This window comes from Cervus elaphus, chromosome 20 (genome assembly GCF_910594005.1).
Source record: "Cervus elaphus chromosome 20, mCerEla1.1, whole genome shotgun sequence".
Lineage (NCBI taxonomy): Eukaryota > Metazoa > Chordata > Mammalia > Artiodactyla > Cervidae > Cervus > Cervus elaphus.
In genome coordinates, this window is record NC_057834.1 from 50,764,896 (window position 1) to 50,786,458 (window position 21,563).

General features: G+C 47.1%; 1 protein-coding gene across 4 annotated transcripts in view; it reads left to right on the forward strand.

Annotated features, from left to right (window-relative positions):
- IGSF3 (immunoglobulin superfamily member 3) overlaps positions 1 to 21,563 on the forward strand; it is a 111,458-nt gene that overhangs the window by 86,455 nt on the left and 3,440 nt on the right. For all 4 annotated transcript variants that reach the window (XM_043875799.1, XM_043875801.1, XM_043875802.1 and 1 more), the window contains 3 exons: positions 9,274 to 9,684; positions 13,350 to 13,757; positions 19,067 to 19,549. In XM_043875799.1, coding sequence (XP_043731734.1) covers positions 9,274 to 9,684; positions 13,350 to 13,757; positions 19,067 to 19,549 — 1,302 coding nt within the window. The remainder of the gene's footprint in view (positions 1 to 9,273; positions 9,685 to 13,349; positions 13,758 to 19,066; positions 19,550 to 21,563) is intronic.

A 21,563-nucleotide genomic window follows, 5' to 3' on the forward strand; every position in this document is an offset into this window, starting at 1 on the left:
AGGCTGTCCTGTCCTTCAGAGGGGTTGGCCCCTCCTTTCTTTCAGGGGAACCTGAGGTTCTCTTTCCATCTCGTGTGCCTGTGGCATCTGCCCGCTGGGTGTTGAGAGAGAGGGAGTGAGCATGACAGCAAGAGCCCTGGAGGAGCCCACCCCCCACCCCCCCCACCCCCGTGCCTCAGGCCTTGTTGTCATGGTAACACCAGGTGCACCTGTTTGGAGTCTTTGAGCAAGGGTCAGTGCTCTGTCTGCAGACAGGTAAGGCAGACAGGGCGTGTCTGGGTTACCCTAATTAGCTGCTTCTGCCTCCTGACTTTTACTGGTTTCTCCTCGCTTGCTCCTCCCTCCCAGGGCCTTCTACGAGCATGTTTGAGCACCTGCTGTGTGCCGGCTTCTGTGCTAGGTGCTGTGGCTGCCGTGATGGGTGTGTCAGGGCTTGCCTCTCAGGCTGGCCAGAGGCTAGTTCAGGGGATAGGCCATAGTGTTGAGCGGAAAAGCAGTTTGCATGGGGGTGGTGGCAGGAAGGAGTGGCAGGGTTTTCAGGCTCAGAGTTGTGAATAAAGAACATCACAAGGGAGGCAGCCGCGTGCTTGTGACTGAAGCCTAGGGTTGGGGAGAGATGGGGTTGGCAGGGGCCAGGGGAGCCCCACTTCTACAAGACAGCATGGAGCATCAGAGTTCATGAAGGTTAGATGCAAGGACAGACCAGACAGCCTGGGTTTGAATCTTGGCTCTACCACTTATCAGAAGTGTGACTTTGAGCAAGTATCTTTATAGAACTGGGGGTGATAATATTTATTGCATAGGTCTGGTGAGGACCAGATAGTTAATATTTATAAAAGGCTTAGAGCAGTGCTCAGCACATAGAAAGGATTGTATAATTGTGTGAAGAAAAATATTCTAAACTGGGCAGATAAGACTTGGGGCCACATTCATTATGTTCTCCTTTTTTTAATAACAGTTTGTAGTAGTAGTCCCTTTCCTACTCTAAAATAAAATTCACATGGTCACAGACAATATGACTTCCTCCGCATGTAATCTTTAAGAATTGTTGCTGTTGTTGTTCATCGTTGAGTTGCTCAGTCGTGTCCGACTGTTTGCTACCCCATGGACTGCAGCACTTCAGGCTTCCCTGTCCTTCACCATCTCCCGGAGTTTGGTCAAACTCATGTCCATTGAGTCAATGATGTTACAACACCCTTATGGTGGCAGAATGGAGAAATTTTTTAGAAGTAGTTTGTAATAAAGCAATAAATTCTAACACGTCAGTGCTCAGGGGGGTTACTGTTGGAGGATCAGTCCCCGGTTCAGGCTGCCGGGCAGAGGCCCTGCTCCCCACCGCATTGCTCCACCTGATTGTGTCGGTGGTACCACCTCTGAGCAGCATTGTTGTCTGGACCGGTTTCCAAGAGCAACTCATGAGATAATGCTGAACAGAGCAAAGGAAACCCCTCCCTTGATTTGCCTAGCATATGTCAAAGCTATGAAAAAAAACAATAAGTATTGTGTTGATAGCCAAATGAAAAGTGCTAGGTACTAGGCACAGAGTTTTCACTTCGATGAATGTCATTTGAAAGTCACACGGGACACGAGGCAGAGACCTCTTGCACAGAGTCAGCCCAGGTTGGTTTACAGAATCTGCTGGCTTTAGTCCATCTCATATTCTGTACCCCCCGCCCCCTGATTTCCCTGGCGTCCCTGAGGGCCTTGCTGTCCTGTTGAGAACTGCTGTGTGGGGAGCTGCAGGCAGGCCCTAAGCTGGGAGCTGCGAGGTCCTATGTGCAGCCTAGGAGGCTCTCCCTGGTGAGACTGAGGCTGGAGTATAAGGTCTGAGAAGGAGACAGTTAGGGGCTCAACTAGGGTATGAGCATGGGGAGGGGAGGGGGGCTAAGGTGGTGTTAAGGCTGTAGGGACTCTAAGGTGTAACTGCTGACTGGCAGGTGCCTTTGCCCCCTCCTTTCTTTTTTTTGGGGTGGGGGGAAGTTGGTTGCAGAAGTCTCTGGCGTTAGTTTTTTGTTTTAATTTACTTATTTCTGTCTGAGCTGGGTCTTCGTTGCTTTGTGAGGGCTTTCCCAGGTTGTGGTGGGCAGCCTTCTCATTTGGTGGCTTTTGTTGCAGAGCACAGGCTCCAGGTGCATGGGCCTCAGTAGTTGCAGGCTTCTGGCTCAGTAGTTGTGGCACAGGGGGCCTAGTTACTCCGCGGCATGCGGAATCTTCCCAGACGAGGGATTGAACTCGTGTCCTCTGCATTGGCAGGCAGGTTCTTATCTACTGCACCACCAGGGAGGTCCCCCTCCTTCTCTGAGGATGGATGGGACTTGCACATACATGCACACACAAAAAACACACACACACACACTTCTCCTGCAGCCCTTCCTTCCTTCTCTCCCAGTCTCCTGGCTGACTTACGTCCCTCAATTGGAAAAATCCCTGCCGTCCAGCTACTGCCCCCTGTAGTCCTAACATGATTGATGACTGTCACAGATCTCTAACAAAGACAGAGCCGTCCCTCTCTCCTCCTGCTCCTCTCTGCCTGTTTGCTACCCTCTGGCTGGCTGCTCACACCACTGCGCAGAAACTGCTATCTCCAGAGTTACCTGCAGCCACCTCGGTGCCACACCTGTGATTTCTCAAATTTAGTGCATCAGAGTCACCTGGAGGGCTCCTGAACCCGCAGGTCGCTAGGCCCCGGGCACAGTGTTTATGAGTCAGTGTCTTCACCCCACACGATGCTGATGTTGTGGGTCCACAGATGATCCGAGGCCTCAGATGGAGACTCTCCAGGTACAGAAAGAGTCTTTCTCTCCAACAGGGTACAGTCCAGCTCTGGGAGCTGGGAAGTGCCTGGTATCTGTGCAGGCATGTGGGGTGTGGGAAGGACCTGGCCTGCAGCCTCTCACCCGTCTTTCTACCTTTTCCTCCTGCTGACTCACGGTTGAGGATTAACCAAGTCCTCAGCGTCTTTTCTTTCACCTTTGTGTTTATTGTCTAATTCCATCCCATTGACTCACGCAGCGGAGTCCAAGGTTTCTCAGGCTTTCAGGTGCGTTGGAACCACCTGGGGATCTTGCTTAAAAAAAGGCAGGGTCTGGTGCGGGAGGCCCGAGGTGGGCCCTGTGTATCTGCATTTCTAACAAGCTTCCCAAGTGACATGGGTGCGGCCAGTCCACAGACAGTACTTTCCGTAGGAAGTGTGCAACTTATGATTGGCAGTTCTTGACTTAGTAGGGAGCTTTGAATGTGGGATTGAGCCCAGACACCAAAAAGAAAGGGGAATGGTGAAAACATCCTGCATGTTTATTGTATACCAGGCTCTGTGCTAATCTCTTTCTATAGAATATTGCTTTTTAATCTGCATGACATTCCTCGGAGGTGAATGCTGTGATGGTTCTCATCTTGCAGATGAAAATGCCTCCGATTCTTAAGGGGGCTGGGCTCTCCCCACCCCATGGAGGAAGGTGGTGCCGGCTGGCCGCGCATTGCCCAGGGCAGTGCCGGGTAGGATGCGAGAGTGTTTCCTAATTACTGGTGCAGGCTGCCATCTCCCCTGGGCTTCAGGAAAGGTCCTTCCTGTCCTTGAGACGCGAGAGGAAATTCAGAATGTAGACGAGGAGCTGACCCCTTGCCCACCTGTCAGACATGCACCAGATTTCAAAAATGCCTCTCTTTCAAGCTTTTCGACACTTCACAATATTTTGACGTGGAAAGGAGAAAAAAAAAAACAGAAACGCTTTGAAACATTTCTCTTCCTTAGATTCTTGTTCTCAGACCATGTGACTAGTTGAAGTTTAGTCATAGGAATACAGTTTAACATATGCAGTTACTATAGCAATGGAGGTTTCCTTAGTAACAGTTGCAAAAATAATCTGGCCCCAATTAATAATACATTTTAAATCTCTTTCTATTCTACACTGAACAACCCAGTTTTTTTGGCCAAGCACCAGATAATTCAGGTGGTGTCATTTGCTCTGATACAGATATCATTTGCATGCAGTGAATCGGGTTGGAAAGGAATGAAAAGGGAGCTGGTTGTTTCAAGTATTAGAGGCATCGGATCTGAAAAGTCGACTGGCAGGCTAACGTGAATCTAGTTTCCAGAGCTTGGGTGCTTGTTGGTGAAGCCTGCCCTGGATTCCAGCGCCCTGGAGGACTTTGTGCATTTGACGAAGGGAGAAGGCAGGAGACTGGGCTTGTTGCCCAAAAATGATGAAACCGGAAGGGTGGGGTCGTGGCCCAGGGGATTTCTCCCAGATTATTTCAGTCACGTGTGTTGATGCCTTGAGAAGGTCTGTAGGTATGTGAATTCGGCTTCGTGAAGAGTGTCACCTGATTTAGCACCGGAAGACACAGCCTGAGAGTTGCTTTTGTGGTCATGGTATTGTGCATGGGACTCTGCTGTACTTAGCTTACTGAATCCTTTCAGTCACTCAGAACCTTTGTGGCTTAGCCAGGTGTCCAGGTCAGTTTGGGGCTTTCAAAAGTTTCAGTTGCCTTGGGGCATGGGACTTGGACCTTGATCCTGCCGTTCCACTCTAAGCCCTATGAGAGCCAGCTGGCTGGAGCTGACAGAAGAGACCCAGGCATGACCAGTGGACTCAGTCCTGTGTCTGGATCAAGAGACTGATCGGCAGGGATGCTGGAGACAGTCCCAGGCCAACCTGCCCTGGCCTTCCCTCTGGGCAGGCTCATTGGAGGAAGCCCCGCTTGCTCTCCCTATCCAGGGTCTGTGCCTTGTCCTGAATTTCTTTCTTAGCTGATTTGGTCCTCAACACACAAAGTATAAAGAGAAGGGTGAGGGTAAAATGATGCTTTTACTTTTAGCTTCCTAAGGGAAACTCAGAATTGGGGTTTTTTCCCCCCTCTTTTTCAATAAGGGGAGGATGGTGAGTAGGGGAGGCAGAGCCAAGTATAATAATGATGAAGTGGGTGAGATCTCCAATTACCTTCATAAGATATATTTCATTAGACTGTGGCTTCTTGCCACTTTAAAGGAGAGCCCAGTAATTAATTAGGTAGGGTAGATCAGGAGAGAGGGGAAGGGGAGGCTGGAGTTGGCTCTGTTCTGTCCCATTGTTCATCATTTTCTTCTCCACCTTCTCTTCCCCCCTCCCCCAGGAAGACCACCCCAGCATCCTCCCACCAACTGCTACCATATTTTTCCAGCTTACTCTCATTCACTCACGTATTGTCAGGTAGCATTTAACAGGAGGCTCCCTGTGTGCTGTTTTGGATCTGTCAGGAATCCTCTGTTCCTTATTAATTCCCAAACATTCAGAAATTAAGAGGAAAGGCAAGCCTTTCCTGAGGCTGAGGAATCCAGGCATTTTCCTTCATTAGTTTTTCAATACGGTGACAAGTACCCTCTTCCTTCTTATGAACCATGCAGTAAAAGTGATTGTTTACAACTCTCTCTCTTTAATATGGATCGCCTTATGTTTTGGAAGTCTGGAATTTTAATCTTTATCTTTGCTGAGAATAACTACCTTGTAAGACAGTATATATGCCCACACCATGTTGATTAAAATACCTTTGCTCCAACAGAGCTTGGGTCCCCGTGTTTGTCTTTCTTTCTTTCTCTCTCATTCTCTATTTCTGGCTGATTCTCTGGAGCGTGAAGGCCGGCTGTGTAACCCAGGGAATATTAGCCTCTTTTCTTCTTTCACTATCTCATCGTCGACTCCGGACCACCAAGTTCCGGTCCATTAAAGGACCAACAAGTGGCGCTCATTTCATTATCCTTCTGGTAAGCTGTGAAATTTCTTCAAAAATACTGAATTTATTATTTCCCACATTATCAGCTCACAGCCTATACCACAAGCTGAGGTTTTTTATATAGATGGGACTAAAAACCCCAAAGCTTCATTCTGGTCTCTTAAAGATATAAAGTCTTCTATACTAATTTTCAATCTGCTCTGCCTACACCAGCTATGTAAAATCCCATACCACCAGGCTAAAGAAATCATTAGTAATTGCTCAACTTGTAGACCCCTACATCTTCGACCCATCGCACAAGGTATTAATCCTCACGGTTTGCAACCTAATGAACTATGACAAATGGATGTAACTCATTGCCCTGAACTTTCTCCATCTTCTTTCCTACACGTCTGTATCGATACAAATTCTTCTTTTATCTGGGCAACACCTCTTCACGGTGAGGCTACACAACATGTTATCACTCACTTATTAGCCTGTTTTGCTGTAATGGGAACACCTAGCTCTATTAAAACAGACAATGGCCCTGCCTATATTTCTAGACACTTTAAACAATTTTTACAATCTTTTTCTATTAAACATATTACAGGTATTCCTTATAATCCACAGACACAAGACATAGTCGAAAGAACATGTCACACACTAAAGTCACAAAAATAATTTAAAAGGGGGAATACACAGGAACACTACTGTCTTCCTTATCTAAAGCAGACTTTACTAGATTCCAACATAAGATATTTTCTAAACCCATAACTATTGTTAATACAAGTTTATTTGTTTTAAATTTTTTAAACCTACCACAGGGAAATGTTTTAACAAGGGCAGAAAGACATTTCGAGGAATTGAAGGACACTTCTCTTCCTCTGCCCATTTGGTACCAAGACTGGTTCAATAAACAATGGAAATCTGGGAAATTAATCTTACAGGGATACGGATATGCTTATATTTCCCCAGATGGATCCAACAAACTCACATGGCTTTCTCCTCGGAAAACTCGACCCAAGGGGGCCCCCGGCATTCAAAATGGAGATGAAGCAACAAGAACCTCAGGAGGAAGAAATTCCAATACGGGCCATGTTGGCTCTAAAGATCTCCAGAAAGCACCACCCTCGTTGACATCAACCCTATGATCTCCCCACTTGGAAACAAATAAAAACCCTTACTAATCAAGTTAAAAATCTGGTTTCTCAACAGGAAATACCTCAGAGTCCAGAAAACCTTATCATTATGCTGACCAGTGCCACCCCCGCTCAAGCCGGATTAACAAATCAGACTTAATTGGGCTTACTTACCCAACCCCCCTTTATTACAGGTCCTAAAATGGACAGAGAAAAGACCGATCCTATCAACCAATGACTCCACCCATATGCCCCCTCCCTGGAACCCTCACACCCTGGGGAGGAGGGAAAACTAATTAACATTTCTTTAAACTCCAATACTTTGGCCACCTCATGTGAAGAGTTGACTCATTGGAAAAGACCCTGATGCTGGGAGGGATTGGGGGCAGAAGAAGGGGACGACAGAAGATGAGATGGCTGGATGGCATCACCGACTCGATGGACACGAGTTTGAGTAAACTCTGGGAGTTGGTGATGGACAGGGAGGCCTGGCGTGCTGCGATTCATGGGGTCGCAAAGAGTCGGACACGACTGAGCGACTGGACTGAACTGAACTGAGGCTTTGAAGTCCTTCCATTGTGCCTGGGCTCAGGGAAATTATGCATAAATGTCAGCCGACAAACTTGGGTTTTTGTCCTGCCTCCAAAAGAAGACCTTCGGGCTTTGCTTGGGTTGTTTACTGTGAACCATGTTCACACTACTGAAACTTTAGGGAAAGAACAAAAAATATTATGTAAAGGGTTACTAATGAAAAATTACCATGACAAAGGACTTCTTGGCTGGCTTGACAGTGGAATGGCACCCTCCCCCCCTAATTGTCCTCGATAAACAAATTGGGCCTGAACAATGGGACACATGGAAACTTGCTGCCAACGCCGAAGAACTTGGAACTTAGACCGGACATTTCACGGGGACCAGTCGTGGTCATAGTAACTATTTCTTTCCCTATAATCAGTCATATTTTATACAGGCCTGTGTCCCACTTCCTTTTGTTATAGTCATAGGAAATTTACAATTTAATAAAACTTTACATTCTGTAACTTGTATTAATTGCCAATTTTGTGTTATTTCTATTCATTTCAATCATAGTACCTACAACTGGAAACAAATCAAATTTCATTTACATGATAATGCCTGTCTGAATGTACAGTTACTGCAAAAGAAAATCTTTAAAACTTTTTCCAAATGTCTGCCCTCTTCCACTAATTTGGAAACTTTAGCTGAACAAATTAGGCGGGCTAGACCCATGAGGATGGTTTCAAAGTATTACCCACAGCATCGGGTCTGGAACTGTAACTTTGGTGATTGTCTTGATAATTATATTTGTTGTTTATCATCGCCTTTCTATAAGGTTGGCTAATACTAACCAAACTCCTTTGGTCAGGACCTTTTTTTTTTACAAATATAATAAAATAGGGGGAATTGTCAGGTAGCATTTAACAGGAGGCTCCCTGTGTGCTGTTTTGGATCTGTCAGGAATCCTCTGTTCCTTATTAATTCCTGAATATTCAGGAATTAAGAGGAAAGGCAAGCCTTTCCTGGGGCTGAGGAATCCAGGCATTTTCCTTCATTAGTTTTTCAATACGGTGACAAGTACCCTCTTCCTTCTTATGAACCATGCAGTAAAAGTGATTGTTTACAACTCTCTCTCTTTAATATGGATCGCCTTATGTTTTGGAAGTCTGGAATTTTAATCTTTATCTTTGCTGGGAATAACTACCTTGTAAGACAGTATATATGCCCACACCATGTTGATTAAAATACCTTTGCTCCAACAGAGCTTGGGTCCCCGTGTTTGTCTTTCTTTCTTTCTCTCTCATTCTCTATTTCTGGCTGATTCTCTGGAGCGTGAAGGCCGGCTGTGTAACCCAGGGAATGTTATCCTCTTTTCTTCTTTCACTATCTCATCGTCGACTCCGTACCACCAGGTTCTGGTCCATTAAAGGGCCAACAATGTATCCCAGAAAACATTGAGTGAGTGAGTGCTCTCCGAAGCCCAAATCTGGGGGTGCAGTGATGGGACCGTCTCCAGGCAGGACCATCTTACTCTTCAGAGTACCCCTACCTTTAGCCTCACGAGGGACACAGAGCGGGCATACTCTAAACAATATGAGTAGTTGGAAGCTGTTAAACTTCTTCAGCAGGAAAATGCTATGGGCAGGTGTGTTTACAAAATCTCCCTGGAGGCTCTGTGATGGGGTTAGCAGCCAGGAGACCAGGAGAGAGTGAGGACCTGAGCTGGGGGCGAGGCAAGGCAGAGGCTGTTTGGGATGAGATGGGGTCCGTGCTGCTGTTCTTACGCCAAGCCATGCTTTGAGAGAAGCCCATCAGTGTTGGGTCCTGTAGGAACTGTGCTGGACGGGGAACCTGGAGGCGGGACCTAGGACAGGCCACGTTTCCAGGACTATGTGGTGATTCTGCTAAAGTGCCCCCTTTTGCTTTGCAGTGACAAAGTTGCAGGTGAGCAAATCAAAGCGGACCCTCACCCTGGTGGAAAACAGGCCCATCCAGCTGAACTGCTCAGTCAAGTCCCAGACCAGCCAGAACTCCCACTTCGCTGTGCTCTGGTATGTCCACAAGCCCTCGGACGCCGACGGCAAGCTCATCCTCAAAACCACCCACAACTCTGCCTTTGAGTACGGCACCTATGCCGAGGAGGAGGGCCTGAGAGCCAGGCTGCAGTTTGAGAGGCACGTGTCCGGGGGTCTGTTCAGCCTCACTGTCCAGAGAGCCGAGGTCAGCGACAGCGGCAGCTACTACTGCCATGTGGAAGAGTGGCTGCTGAGCCCCAACTATGCCTGGTACAAGCTGGCAGAGGAGGTTTCCGGGCGTACGGAGGTCACTGTGAAGCAGCCAGGTAAGAGCAGGCGTGCAGGCAGCCCAGGCAGTGGGCTGAGCACAGAGAGACTGCCTGGGGGTGGCAGGGCTCTGCAGGGTTCATGCTGGACGTACGCGTGGCACAGAGTGTCATCTTGGGGCACTGCGGGCCCACCCACTTTACATGGGTCCTGGTACTAATGGCAAACTCAGAGAAGCATTCTCGACTCTGCTGTTGTGGACAACATCTTCACCAGGGAAAAGCCCAAGGGATGGCTGGGGGTCACCAGGTGCGGCAAGGCAGGGTCCCCAGTGCGCCTGGATCTCGGGCTGGTGCCAGCTCCATACCCAGGATTCCTGCCTGGAAGGCATTTTCGGGTTTCCTTCATCTGCTTCCCCCTTCTTCCTTTTCACCCAGTCCCAGCCCAGGAATGAGCCCTTCCTGTCTGAACCGAATCACCCCTTGGCCCCTCTCAGATCCTGTAAGTGTGGCCTTTATCCTGTTTATACTCTGCTCCCTGGTAGCCGTGTCTGACCTCTGCAGGCGCAGTTCCAGGGAGGGAGCGCTGACTGCCTCCGCTCTACTTGATTCCACTTTTGAGTGGCCCTGGTCCTTAGAAAGTCCCCTTCCCTGTAATTTCCCTCTCAGGTGTTAGGTCTGCCCCAGAACAGCCCAAGATTAGTCTGAGTCATACCCTTTCACATATGTGAAGGGATCCCCTTCTCCTTGTTGAAAAGTTCTAGTTCTTTGAGCTTCTCACATAACGTGGCCTTAAGCTCCCTCTCCATCCCTCATTCCTGTGTGCTCTGTAGTTCATTGTTACCACTACCTGTGCTTCCCGATGGGCTGTGGGATGCTCTGTTGCCACCCTATGCCTTTGCGTATGCTGCTGTCTCCTGGAGGCCACCTCCTCTGACGCTTCTCCCCTGTCTTTACCCCATTCCTAAAGACACCTCTTCCAGGAAGCCTTCTTCCTGGAAGAAGCCTTCCCTGGTTTCTCCTATGTCACCAGGGGTTCCATAGAAAATGCATAGTATAATAATTGTTTTCATTTCTTCTCCACTATACTGTAAGCACTTAGAGGACAGGTGCTGTGCCTTTGGATCTCCAGCCACTGGCATGACACCCTTAGTAAATAGTGGTTGAATAAGAAATGAATGGTTGCTTTCCCTGACACCCCAGGGCCTTTGTACTTGTTATTCTCTTACCCTAGAACATGTTAACCATAGATATCCATCTATCTCATTTTTCCTCAGAGAGGCATTCCTAGCTCATTTTAACTAAAATGGCCCCCTAATCACTCATTGGAAAAGGCCCTGATGCTGGGAAAGATTGAGGGCAGGGAGAGAAGGGGATGACAAAGGATGAGATGGTTGGATGGCATCATTGACACAGTGGACATGAGTTTGAGCAAACTCATGTTTGCACATGAAACATGAGACAGTGAAGGACAGGGAATCCTGGTGTGCTGCAGAACATGGGATCGCAAAGAGTCGGACACGACTTAGCAGCTGAACAACGGCAACAATCTCTCCTTATCTCCTTTCTCCAGCCCCTTCACAGCACGTCTCCACTTGGAACAGCTCTTTGTATATAAGTCATTATGAACTATCTGTTCGTATGTGGACATTCGTTTATCATCAGTTATTATGTGTTACTTGTTCACTATTTATATATTCAGAGTCACCAGGCAAGAAGCCCCATGAGTCAGCACAGGTCCTGTTTTCCTCACCGTGCTATTCTCACGGCTTGTCTCCCAGGAGACCTCCGTAAAAGTTTGTTCTGGAAGCAAATGGAAGCAGATGCAGAAGTCCAGATGTGGCCTGGCCCAGGCTGAATGCCATGGGGCTGGCGCCCTCCTTTCCTCAGGATACTGCATCTCTCATGCCACCCCGACCCTGGGATTCTCATCTGCCTCATGGTCCTCGCCTTCTGAGGCGTAAAACGGGAAGCTCCGGTCTAAATGATTCCTGTTGGTATTTCCAGTGACCTACGCCCTGCCTTCAGGCCAGTCCCTGGGGCTTTTGAGAACTGAAGATTGCCATTAGGCCCACAGATGTTCTCTTGGGTTTCTGTTCTTTGTGTCTGTTTTCAGTTCTGACCATTTTCCCCGTGGGGAGGTCATGTTCACCCCTCCCCCACCACGTGTTTCCTCTTAGTCATCATTCCGCCTTTCCCTTTTCTCATTTGTGCTGAAACTGAGAAGTTCTTGGTAGAGCCTAAATTTATCAAGGTAATTTCCCTGTTGGGGATTACAGACTCTCAGCAGCAAGCTAACTGGGGCACAAGGGCTGGAAGGATCCTTGTCAAAACACAACTAGTGAAATCTCTGTTTATGGGGAATATTAACACTATAAACAGAAAACTCACAGGACACAGATTAAAACAACACATTCCCCTTTTTCAGTTGAGATTAAAAAAAATTTTTTTTTTTGGTGTGGACCATTTTTGAAGTCTTTATTGAATTTGTTACAGTGTTGTTTTTGTTGTTTGCATTCTTGTTCGGTCGTGAGGCATGTGAGTCTTAGCTCCTCAACCAGGGATTGAACCTGCACTCCCTGCACTGGAAGGTGAAATATTTACCACTGGACCACCAGGGAAGTCCCCAGTTGAGATTTTTAGTTTATATGTTTTTTTTTTTTCCACTCCCTTACTTCTTCGAGTACCCCCTACCCCCTTTAATAAGAAAGCATACACTCATAGAATTTTTGGAAAATACTAAAAAAGCACAAAGGAGAAAATAATCTTTCCACTCTGAGACAACCAGAGTATGTATATATTTTCAGAGATTGGTTATTTAAAATATAACCTCAGTTTTTTTTAAGTTTTTTGACCTTTTATTACAAAAGTGGAATAAAACGTGCACTATAAAATATTGTGACAATGTTGAAGTGGGAAAGTGAAAAGTGAAAGTTCCTCCCTGTCCCTGACTCAGGAGGTGTTCTTTCCAGGGCCTTCTGTGCATTTACAGTTTCAAAGCTTTTTAACCTCTCTAGTCCAGAGAGGCTCTTTGGGCCCTTTGGAAATTGCAAGGATGCCATCAAAGCATACCATGTTTAATGACCTTTTTCTCTGGAGAACAATAAGATTGGCTGAGATTTCAAACCACCATCAATATCAGTCTTGTCTTTACTGATGTTAGATCAGTTCTGCTCCTATCTTGAGAGGAAACCCTTATGGTTTTTTGGTTTTTGTTTTTTTGGTAGAGAAAGTAAGAACTGCAATTCTTAGGACCAACTGGTGTACATATTAAACTGGCTTTCCCCTGCTATTCTTCTGAGGCTGATGGCTCAGCATATTCTAGCCATAATGTGGTCAGTTTTTAAAAATTTGCTGTAACTTCCAGCAGGGTTCTCACCATGCCTTTTCCACCTCTGCCCTGCCGCCCCTCCAGCTGGCCACGCTCCTCATGCTCTGCTGTCAGTTGGACATGGAGTCATCTACTGTGCATGCCTGTCCTCTCCTAAGCATCTGAATCTATGAGTGTTATAAATCAGGGGGCAGCTGCTACTGTAACACCAAACTCCTTGAAACTCGGGAACTCAGACCCATGATCAAGAACTCAGTGTTCGGGGCGCACGTTCGAGCATGCCGCTGTCCTCCTGTCTTTGGAAGAAGGCATGCACTCACGTCCGCTGGGAAGGGTTGCGTTCAAGTGGCTCGTTGTTTCCCCGTTGGCGACATCTCTTTCCTCACCTTTGCAGACAGCCGCCTGAAGCTCAGCCAAGCGCAGGGCAACCTGTCGGTCCTGGAGACGCGGCAGGTGCAGCTGGAGTGCGTGGTCCTGAACCGCACGAGCGCGGCCTCGCAGCTGCTGCTGGAGTGGTTTGTGTGGAAGCCCAACCAGCCAGAGCGGGAGACCGTGGCCCGCCTGAGCCGCGACGCCACCTTCCACTACGGAGAGCAGGCGGCCAAGAACAACCTGAAGGGCCGGCTGCACTTGGAGAGCCCGTCCCCCGGCGTGTACCGGCTCTTCATCCAGAACGTGGCCGTGCAGGACAGCGGCACCTACAGCTGCCGCGTGGAGGAGTGGTTGCCCAGCCCCAGTGGCACGTGGTACAAACGGGCCGAGGACACCGCCGGCCAGACGGCTGTTCGCGTCACTCGCCCAGGTGAGGGTTAAGCTCCCCAGGCCTCCCCTCCCTTCGGTGCTTCCCCTCTGACTGTGCTATTTTCTGCGCTGCGTAACATTAATTTCAAAAGGAACCCACTGTTAATTAAATTAATACAATTAATTAGTTACTTGCAGTTAAATGTATGAGCATTTATGGTTTATATTTGCATTCACAAGTGTCTGGGATCTTTTTTTTTCCCCTAGTGAGTGAAAAACTGCACATCTGGCTTTGGCCTAAGGTGATTCCATTTCTTAACTAGAATAACATTTGTCACTTATTCCAGAGCCTGGAATATTTTTTTAAGTTTATTTTTAATTGGAGGATAATTGCTTTACAATATTGTGTTGCCTTCTGCCATACAACAGTGTGTCTCAGCCATAGGTATACATATGTTCCCTCCCTCTTGAACCCCCCTCCTACCCGCCACCCATTCCTCCCCTCTAGGTTGTCACTGGCTTGAGCTCCTGGTGTTATATAGCAATTTCCCATTAGCTTATCTGTTTTATATATGGTAATGTATGTTCAATGTTACTCTCTCAATTCGTTCTACCCTCTTATTTCCCCGCTGTGTCCGAAGTCTGTTCTCTAGGTCTCATCTCTATTTCTGCCCTGCAAATAGGTTCATCAGTACCATTTTTCTAGGTTCCATATATGTGTGTTAATATATGATACTTGTTTTTCTCTTTCTGACTTACTTCATTTGAGTCAGTTCTGGTGAAGTGGATCAATCTAGAGCCTGTTATACAGAGTAGTGCTCAACTGCTTCAGTTATGTCCGACTCTGTGACCCCATGGACTGTAGTCCACCAGGCTTCTCTGTCCATGGGATTTTCCAGGCAAGAATACTGGAGTGGGTTGCCATTTTCTTTTCCAGGGGATCTTCCTGACCCAGGGATCGAACCCTCATTGTAGGCAGTCTCCTGCATGGCAAGTGGATTCTTTACTTATTGAGCCACAGGGAAGCCCAGATACAGAGTAGAATATTTTCTTTTCAAAGAATACATTCAGATTCAGACAATTGGCAAAAATCTTGAAACAGTATAATTTTGTGGTTCTGAAAATTCAGTTTGTGGATTTTCAGTGGAAAAGAATTGATTCACATGATTTAAATAGAAAATGAAGTAGCTGCAGCCTTTACACTCTCACTTCCTAATAATTTTATTGGTGCTAATGACTATTCTGTGCAGCCTCATGCTTTTCTTTATTGTTGGTTCTAAAGTATCCAAATGTGCATAATTACTGGGTAAAATTATTGTTCCATATTCAAACACATAATTAAAGCAAAGATGTGTAGGATTCCTGTGTCCTCTGAAACACCATGTCATCACTCATCCCTATCAGACCACAGGTCAGTTAAGGACAGTCCCCTGAAGGACATGGGACAGAAATGCACTGGGACCTGTATCCAGAGGAATGTTTTGTCCTTTGTTCTGAGCATCCCAGGGTTCTGTTTGTGGTCACTGGTGCCGATGGAAGCTTTCATAATGTTTTCACATCTAAGTAGAGCAGCTCTTTTTGTTGGTAGAATCCTGGAGCCTCACGGTTATGCCCGCCCCACACATCATGGCACACACTTCAGCGAGCAGATACAGCCTTTGTTACAGGAGAGGGACATTATCTCTGTCCTCCTGTCTTACCTAAGCTGGAGAGGGAATTGCCTCTGCTTTGAGACATATCTCCCATGGGCTTTCTTCCCCTTCCCCCCTTGCTTTGAATGTGCTGCATGTCTTTCCCCAAAGACAAATGGTAGATAGAGCAGCTGAATACCGTCTCCCTCCTCCTCCCACCCATTTTGTAGATCCCCACATGAGGCCCCAGGCAGCGTGGGAGGAGGCAGCCAGCTGCATCCCTCCCAGCCACAGGGGGGCGGTTCATGTTCAGTCCTCGGAGGGCCCTGAGTGTAGGTTTTACTCTGGAGAGAACCGAAGCCTAAAGAGAAGTGCCAGCACTGCCAGTGTGTCGAGCAGACCGAGTGGTTCGTGCCCAGGTGTCCTTGGGTGCTCACAGTGTGGCCCCTAAATCTGCAGCCTCAAGTCTGCCTCCTGTTTAGCCAGTTGAGTAGCCCAGATCAACCAGCTGTCTGCCTGCCTGCCTGCCTGCCTCCCTTCCTTCTCTGATTATATAAGGTGATCATACTAATAACAAAGCATTTGGAAAACAGAAAAATACAGTTTTGAAATAAAAAATTATCTGTAGGGACTTTCTTGGCAGTCCAGTGGTTAAGTCTCCAAGCTTCTACTGCAGGGGGCGCTGGTTCGATACCTGGTGGGGGAACTGAGATCCTGCCCTGTGGTGTGGCCAAGAAGAAAAGGCTGTAATTTCACTGTCTGTATATCTTCATGGACTTCCCTGGTGGCTCAGTGGTAAGGAACCTGCCTGCCGAGGCAGAAGATGCAGGTTCAATCCCTGGGTTGGGAAAATCCTCTGGAGAAAGAAATGGCAACCCACTCCAATATTCTTGCCTGGAGAATTCCATTGACAGAGGAGCCTGGTGGGCTACAGACCATGGGGTCTCAAAGAGTCAGACACAACTTAGCAAGTAAACAACAACATATCTTCATATTCCCTCTGTGTCTCTCTCTCTAAATGAAGTCAGCATCTTACTGTTTTATGTGATTCCCCGCTCCCCCCAGCATTCTTCTGTGAGCCTTTCCCCATGTCATTGAAAGCATTTTATGACCACCATTTTTATTGTTTGCCTAAGATTCTTTATGTAGATGTACCTCAGAGCTTTTTCTTCTGATATAAGTTGAACATATAGAAGACTGGCAATAAAAGAGCTCTAAGAGTTAAGAATCTCCTTGCATTGCTTATGAAATATGGAAACTGAAGGAACTCAGGGTGGGACTATCGCTGAATAGATTTGTAGTTGTTTGGTTCACCAGAGGAGAGGGGAAACCACATTCCTCCCCAACAGGGGGCACTACAGACCAGAATCACTGGTCTAGGTCACAGCCTGGAACTATCAGCATGACCTCTGGGAGGGGCAGGGACAAACTTTTTTCTTATAGCTTAAACATGGGAAAGTCAGGAAAGAGTGTTAAAGGCTGACCAGGGAGATGGTTCCGCCTCTTCTAGAAGGGGACAGATGCAGAAAACCAAATTGGTAGAGAGGGATGTTAAGGAGACTGGGCTTGTGGGAGGGTGAAAATTAATTTTATTCAAAAAACTTGTGTTGAGTGATTAACGTAGACAAGGTACTTGAGTATTAGTCCCCTCCAGGCTCCTCTGTCCATGGGATTCTCCAGGCAAAATACTAGAGTGGGTCACCATTCTCTTCTCCAGGGGGATCTTCCCGACCCAGGGATCAAACCTGGGCCTCCTGCATTGCAGGTAGATTCTTCACCTTCTGAGCTACCAGGGAAGCCCCTTGAAGGGGCTCTGAAAAGTTGTGAGCCTTAGACTAGAAGACAGAAAGCGAGACTAGATGGAAGAGGCCCTTCTGGGGAACTGAATGTTCACAGCCCCTGACCACCTTGCCGGGATGGGTCCAATGCCTCACTCGGGCCAGCACAGGCTTTCTCTGTTGGCACATCAGCTGTGTTCCCTGGAGGGATAAGCTGATGAGTGAGACCCCTTGAGTTGCCTGCAAGCCGATTTCCTGTCCTGCCACTTTCTGCCCTCTGGCCTCTCCAGCATCACCATCATCACCCCCCCACCCCGCCCCCCAACTCATCCCTGGTGATAGCTGGGTTTATGCGCCGTGCCCACCACCTATAGCTGGTTCCTAAGCTTTGTGTTCAGTGGTGCACACGAGATTCTAGATGTGCGGAGGGGAATGTGGAGGGGCTTAGCAGAGCCCCAAGGAAGTGGCGGCAACCAGCTTTGTATATTCACCTGCAAGCCAATTCAGTGAATTCATTGAAAGCCCAGGACAGTACTTGGGAAAGGCTCCTATTTGGTTGTCATCCAAGTAGAATCCGATTCGGTCTATTTTTGTTGATGCTACATTGGCATCTTGCATGAACATTTCATAAACAGAGCCAAAGGGAGGAGGTAGGGAGTGAATTACTTGTTTAGAACCTACTCTAGAGAGTCCAAACCTGCAAAGGAAACAGAGCCGTCTGGTGGCATCTGTGGGATATGACTGACTTGTTCAGTTATCTCTCAGTGGTTGGACTGCATCTCCCACCTCCACTGAGAAGACACTGTCCATGTTCTCCTCCTGGGGCTTCCATACTTGGGGTAAGGAGGCCTTTCAGGTTTATCGTCTGTTGCTTGGCTTCAATCCTTGGAGAATGTTTACCTCCTTGGGTTTCCTGTGCTGTAGCCAACAACCAACATGCACACAGTTTAAATTCAAAAGCTGCTAAGGGGGTGAATTCATTTCCAAGGGCCACCATAACAGAGTAGCACAAACTTTGTAGCTTCAGACAACAGAAATCTGTTCTCTCATAGTTGTGGAGGCTGGAAAGGTGAAATCAAGGTGTTATCAGGGCTCTGATAACTTCCCCTGAAGGGAAAAGTCCTTCCTTGTCACTTTCAGCTTCTCATGGCCCTGTGTTCCCTGGCTTGTGGCTACATCATTCCAGTCTGTCTCTGCCTTTCTATGTCCTTCTCCATGTGTCTCTGTGTGCCCTCTTCTCTCCTGATATGTAGGCCTGCCCCAAATCAGTTATGAGCACATCTTCACTAAGTATATCTGCAAAGACCCTATTTCCAATTAAGGAAATTCAGAGAATCCAGGTGGACATGACTTTGGGCGGAACACTATTCAACCACTACAAGGGGTCACAGTGAAAAATGTGCCGCTCTCCCTCTGGACTCCTATAAGCATCCATGTTACCAGCTCCTTTTGAATTCTTCCACAGGTATTCCAAGCAAATATAAACAGAATAAAATGTATTTTCTATTTTCTTCCATGGGGCTTCCCAGGTGGTGCTAGTGGTAAAGAAACCTACCTGCCAGTGCAGGAGATTCAAGAGAATGCGGGTGTGATCCCTGGGTCAGGAAGTTCCCCCCTGGAGCAGGAAAAGGCAACTCACTGCAGTATTCTTGCTTGGGAAATCCCATGGACAGAGGAGCCTGGCAGGCTACAGTCCGTGGGGTCACAAAGAGTCAGACACAATTGAGCATCTGAGCACACACACACATTTTCTTCTGCAGAGAGATATGTGGAGTACACAGTGTTCTGTACTCTTAACAATTTTTCTTGAATTTCCTTCCTCCTCTCTGTACACAATGCCTCCGCATTCCTTTCAATAGATGCATGGAACTCTTTTGTATGTGACTGTATTCCTAGAACATATTTAATGGTGGACACTTAGTTGTTTTGAGCAGAAATTAAAACAGCCTCGTCTCCCCCAGATGCTGCCCTGCAGGTGGACACAGTGGTCCCCAATGCCACAGTGTTCGAGAAGGCAGCTTTCCAGCTGGACTGTAGCATCGTGTCTCGCTCCAGCCAGGACTCCCGCTTCGCCGTGGCCTGGTACTCCCTGAGGACTAAAGTTGGAGGAAAAAGGGGTAGCCCTGGCTCAGAAGATGGGGAGGAGGAGGACGAGGAAGTGGAGGTGGATGAAGAGGAGGAAGAGGACCCCACAGAGCGGACCACCCTGCTGAGTGTGGGTGCAGATGCCGTCTTTGGCCCAGAGGGCAGCCCTTGGGAGGGCAGGCTTCGCTTCCAGATGCTTTCCCCGCTCCTCTACCGGCTCACCGTGCTGCAGGCCAGCCCCCAGGACTCGGGTAACTACTCCTGCCACGTGGAGGAGTGGCTTCCCAGCCCTCAAAAGGAGTGGTACCGGCTGACCGAGGAGGAGTCGGCCCCCGTCGGCATCCACGTTCTGGACACAAGTAAGTTTTTTCAGTTTCCAGGGGAAGGGGTCACTGTTGATTCTAGCTGTCTGGAAGAAAAATCAGAGCTTGATGGGGGACTGCTCAGCAGTTTTCTTGCCTGTTATGGGCAAGAAACAACGATTTGACATACCAGTTTAGTAACTGACTCTTGATTGACCTAGCCAAAAAAAAAAAAAAATGGGGATAGGAATTAAAGTGATCATATACCCTCTAATCTTTATAATAAAGTTGATGCTCCATCTGATTAAATTTTAGTTAGATTTCATTATATGTGTATATATTTGATGAGGGTGAAAGGGGAGAATGAAAAAGTTGGCTTAAAACTCAACATTCAAAAAACTAAGATCATGGTATCTGGTCCCATCACTTCATGGTAAGTAGATGGGGGAAAAGGGGAAACAGTGACAGATTTTATCTTCTTGGGCTCCAAAACCACTACAGACAGTGACTGCAGCCACGAAATTAAAAGATGCTTGCTCTGTGGAAGAAAAGCTGACAAACCTAGACAGTGTGTTAAAAAGCAGAGACATCACTTTGCTGATGAAAGTCCATATAGTCAAAACTACGGTTTTTCCGGTAGTCATGTACGGATGAGAGAAAAAGCTTTGATTTTTCTTGGACCGTAAAGAAGGCTGAGCGCCAAAGAATTGATGCTTTTGAACTGTGGCACTGGAGAAGACTCAAATTGAGAGTCCCTTTGACAGCAAGGAGATCAAACCAGTCCATCCTAAAGGAAGTCAACCCTGAATATTCACTGGAAGAACTGATGCTGAAGCTGAAGCTCCAATACTTTGGCCACCTGATGTGAAGAGCTGACTCATTGGAAAAGGCCCTGATGTTGGGAAAGACTGAAGACAGGAGGAGAAGGGGGCAGCAGAGGATGAAATGGTTGGATAGCATCACTGACTCAATAGACATGAGTTTTTGCACAAACTCCAGGAGATAGTGAAGGACAGGGAAGCCTCTGTGCTGTAGTTCATGGAGTTGCAGAGTCAGACATGACTTAGCAACTGAACAACAACAACCACGTACAGGTATATTGTTAGATGTTACCTTGTGACTCATTAGGATATCCAAGTTAGTCTCTTTGTAGCAAATCAGCAACATAAGGGGAAGAAGAAAAGAAAATGAAGTCTAAGTACCTCACTGCCTTCTTGCTTTTTCTCAAGTTCCTGGGTCATTTTTATTTTGGAGGGTGATGTGGAGGATTAAGTGGATTTTGCAAGATTAGTTGGGAAGACCAGCCTAGAAGGGCAGTGATGTTACAGGACATCTGGTAAAAGCTTAGCAGCAGTTCTGTTAACCAGCAGCTGTTGCTACAGAATGGTCCAGAACTCAATGTTTCCATCATACTGACCTGAATTATTGGTTCTAATGAGGAACTCTTTTGAGTGAGCTTCTGTCAAAATATGGAACTGATCAACCTTATTTTCTTAATAATGATGAACAGCAGCTATTCAGTAGAAAGAAAAAAAAAAACACCCAACCCCCTGAATCGTACTTTAGACCCTCTGAAGATCCGCTGAATACAACCCACTGTCCAAAAGTACAAGGGAAAGTGTTTAGACTGTATTTTATCTGCCCACTGTGGCTATCCAAATTTAGTAAGCTTTATAGAACACAGAGATCATCCAGTAGCCTTATTTTACAGACAAAATGCAGTCTCCTAGAGCCCAGGCTCCAGTCCAGAGCAGTCCTTGATGGGGTGGGAATTGTGAGGTTTCATTCTCCTCTGTATCCAGGAACAACTAACACGGCATTCAGTGCAGCCACAGATACACTGCAGACATGTGTAAGTGGGCCATAATGACTTTTTAATTGGTAACATTAATCAAATAACTATCATTTCTGGTAAAACTGCTCTCAGAAGCTGGTAGGTAGAGAATGTGTTCTATCCCAAAGAGGGACATTGGCAACAGAACCAAATGCAAAGGGACATGTAAAATAGAACCAACAAGGAGATTCAAGCTGAAGCGGAGCTAGCGTCTTCACCATCTCAGATACAGTTGAG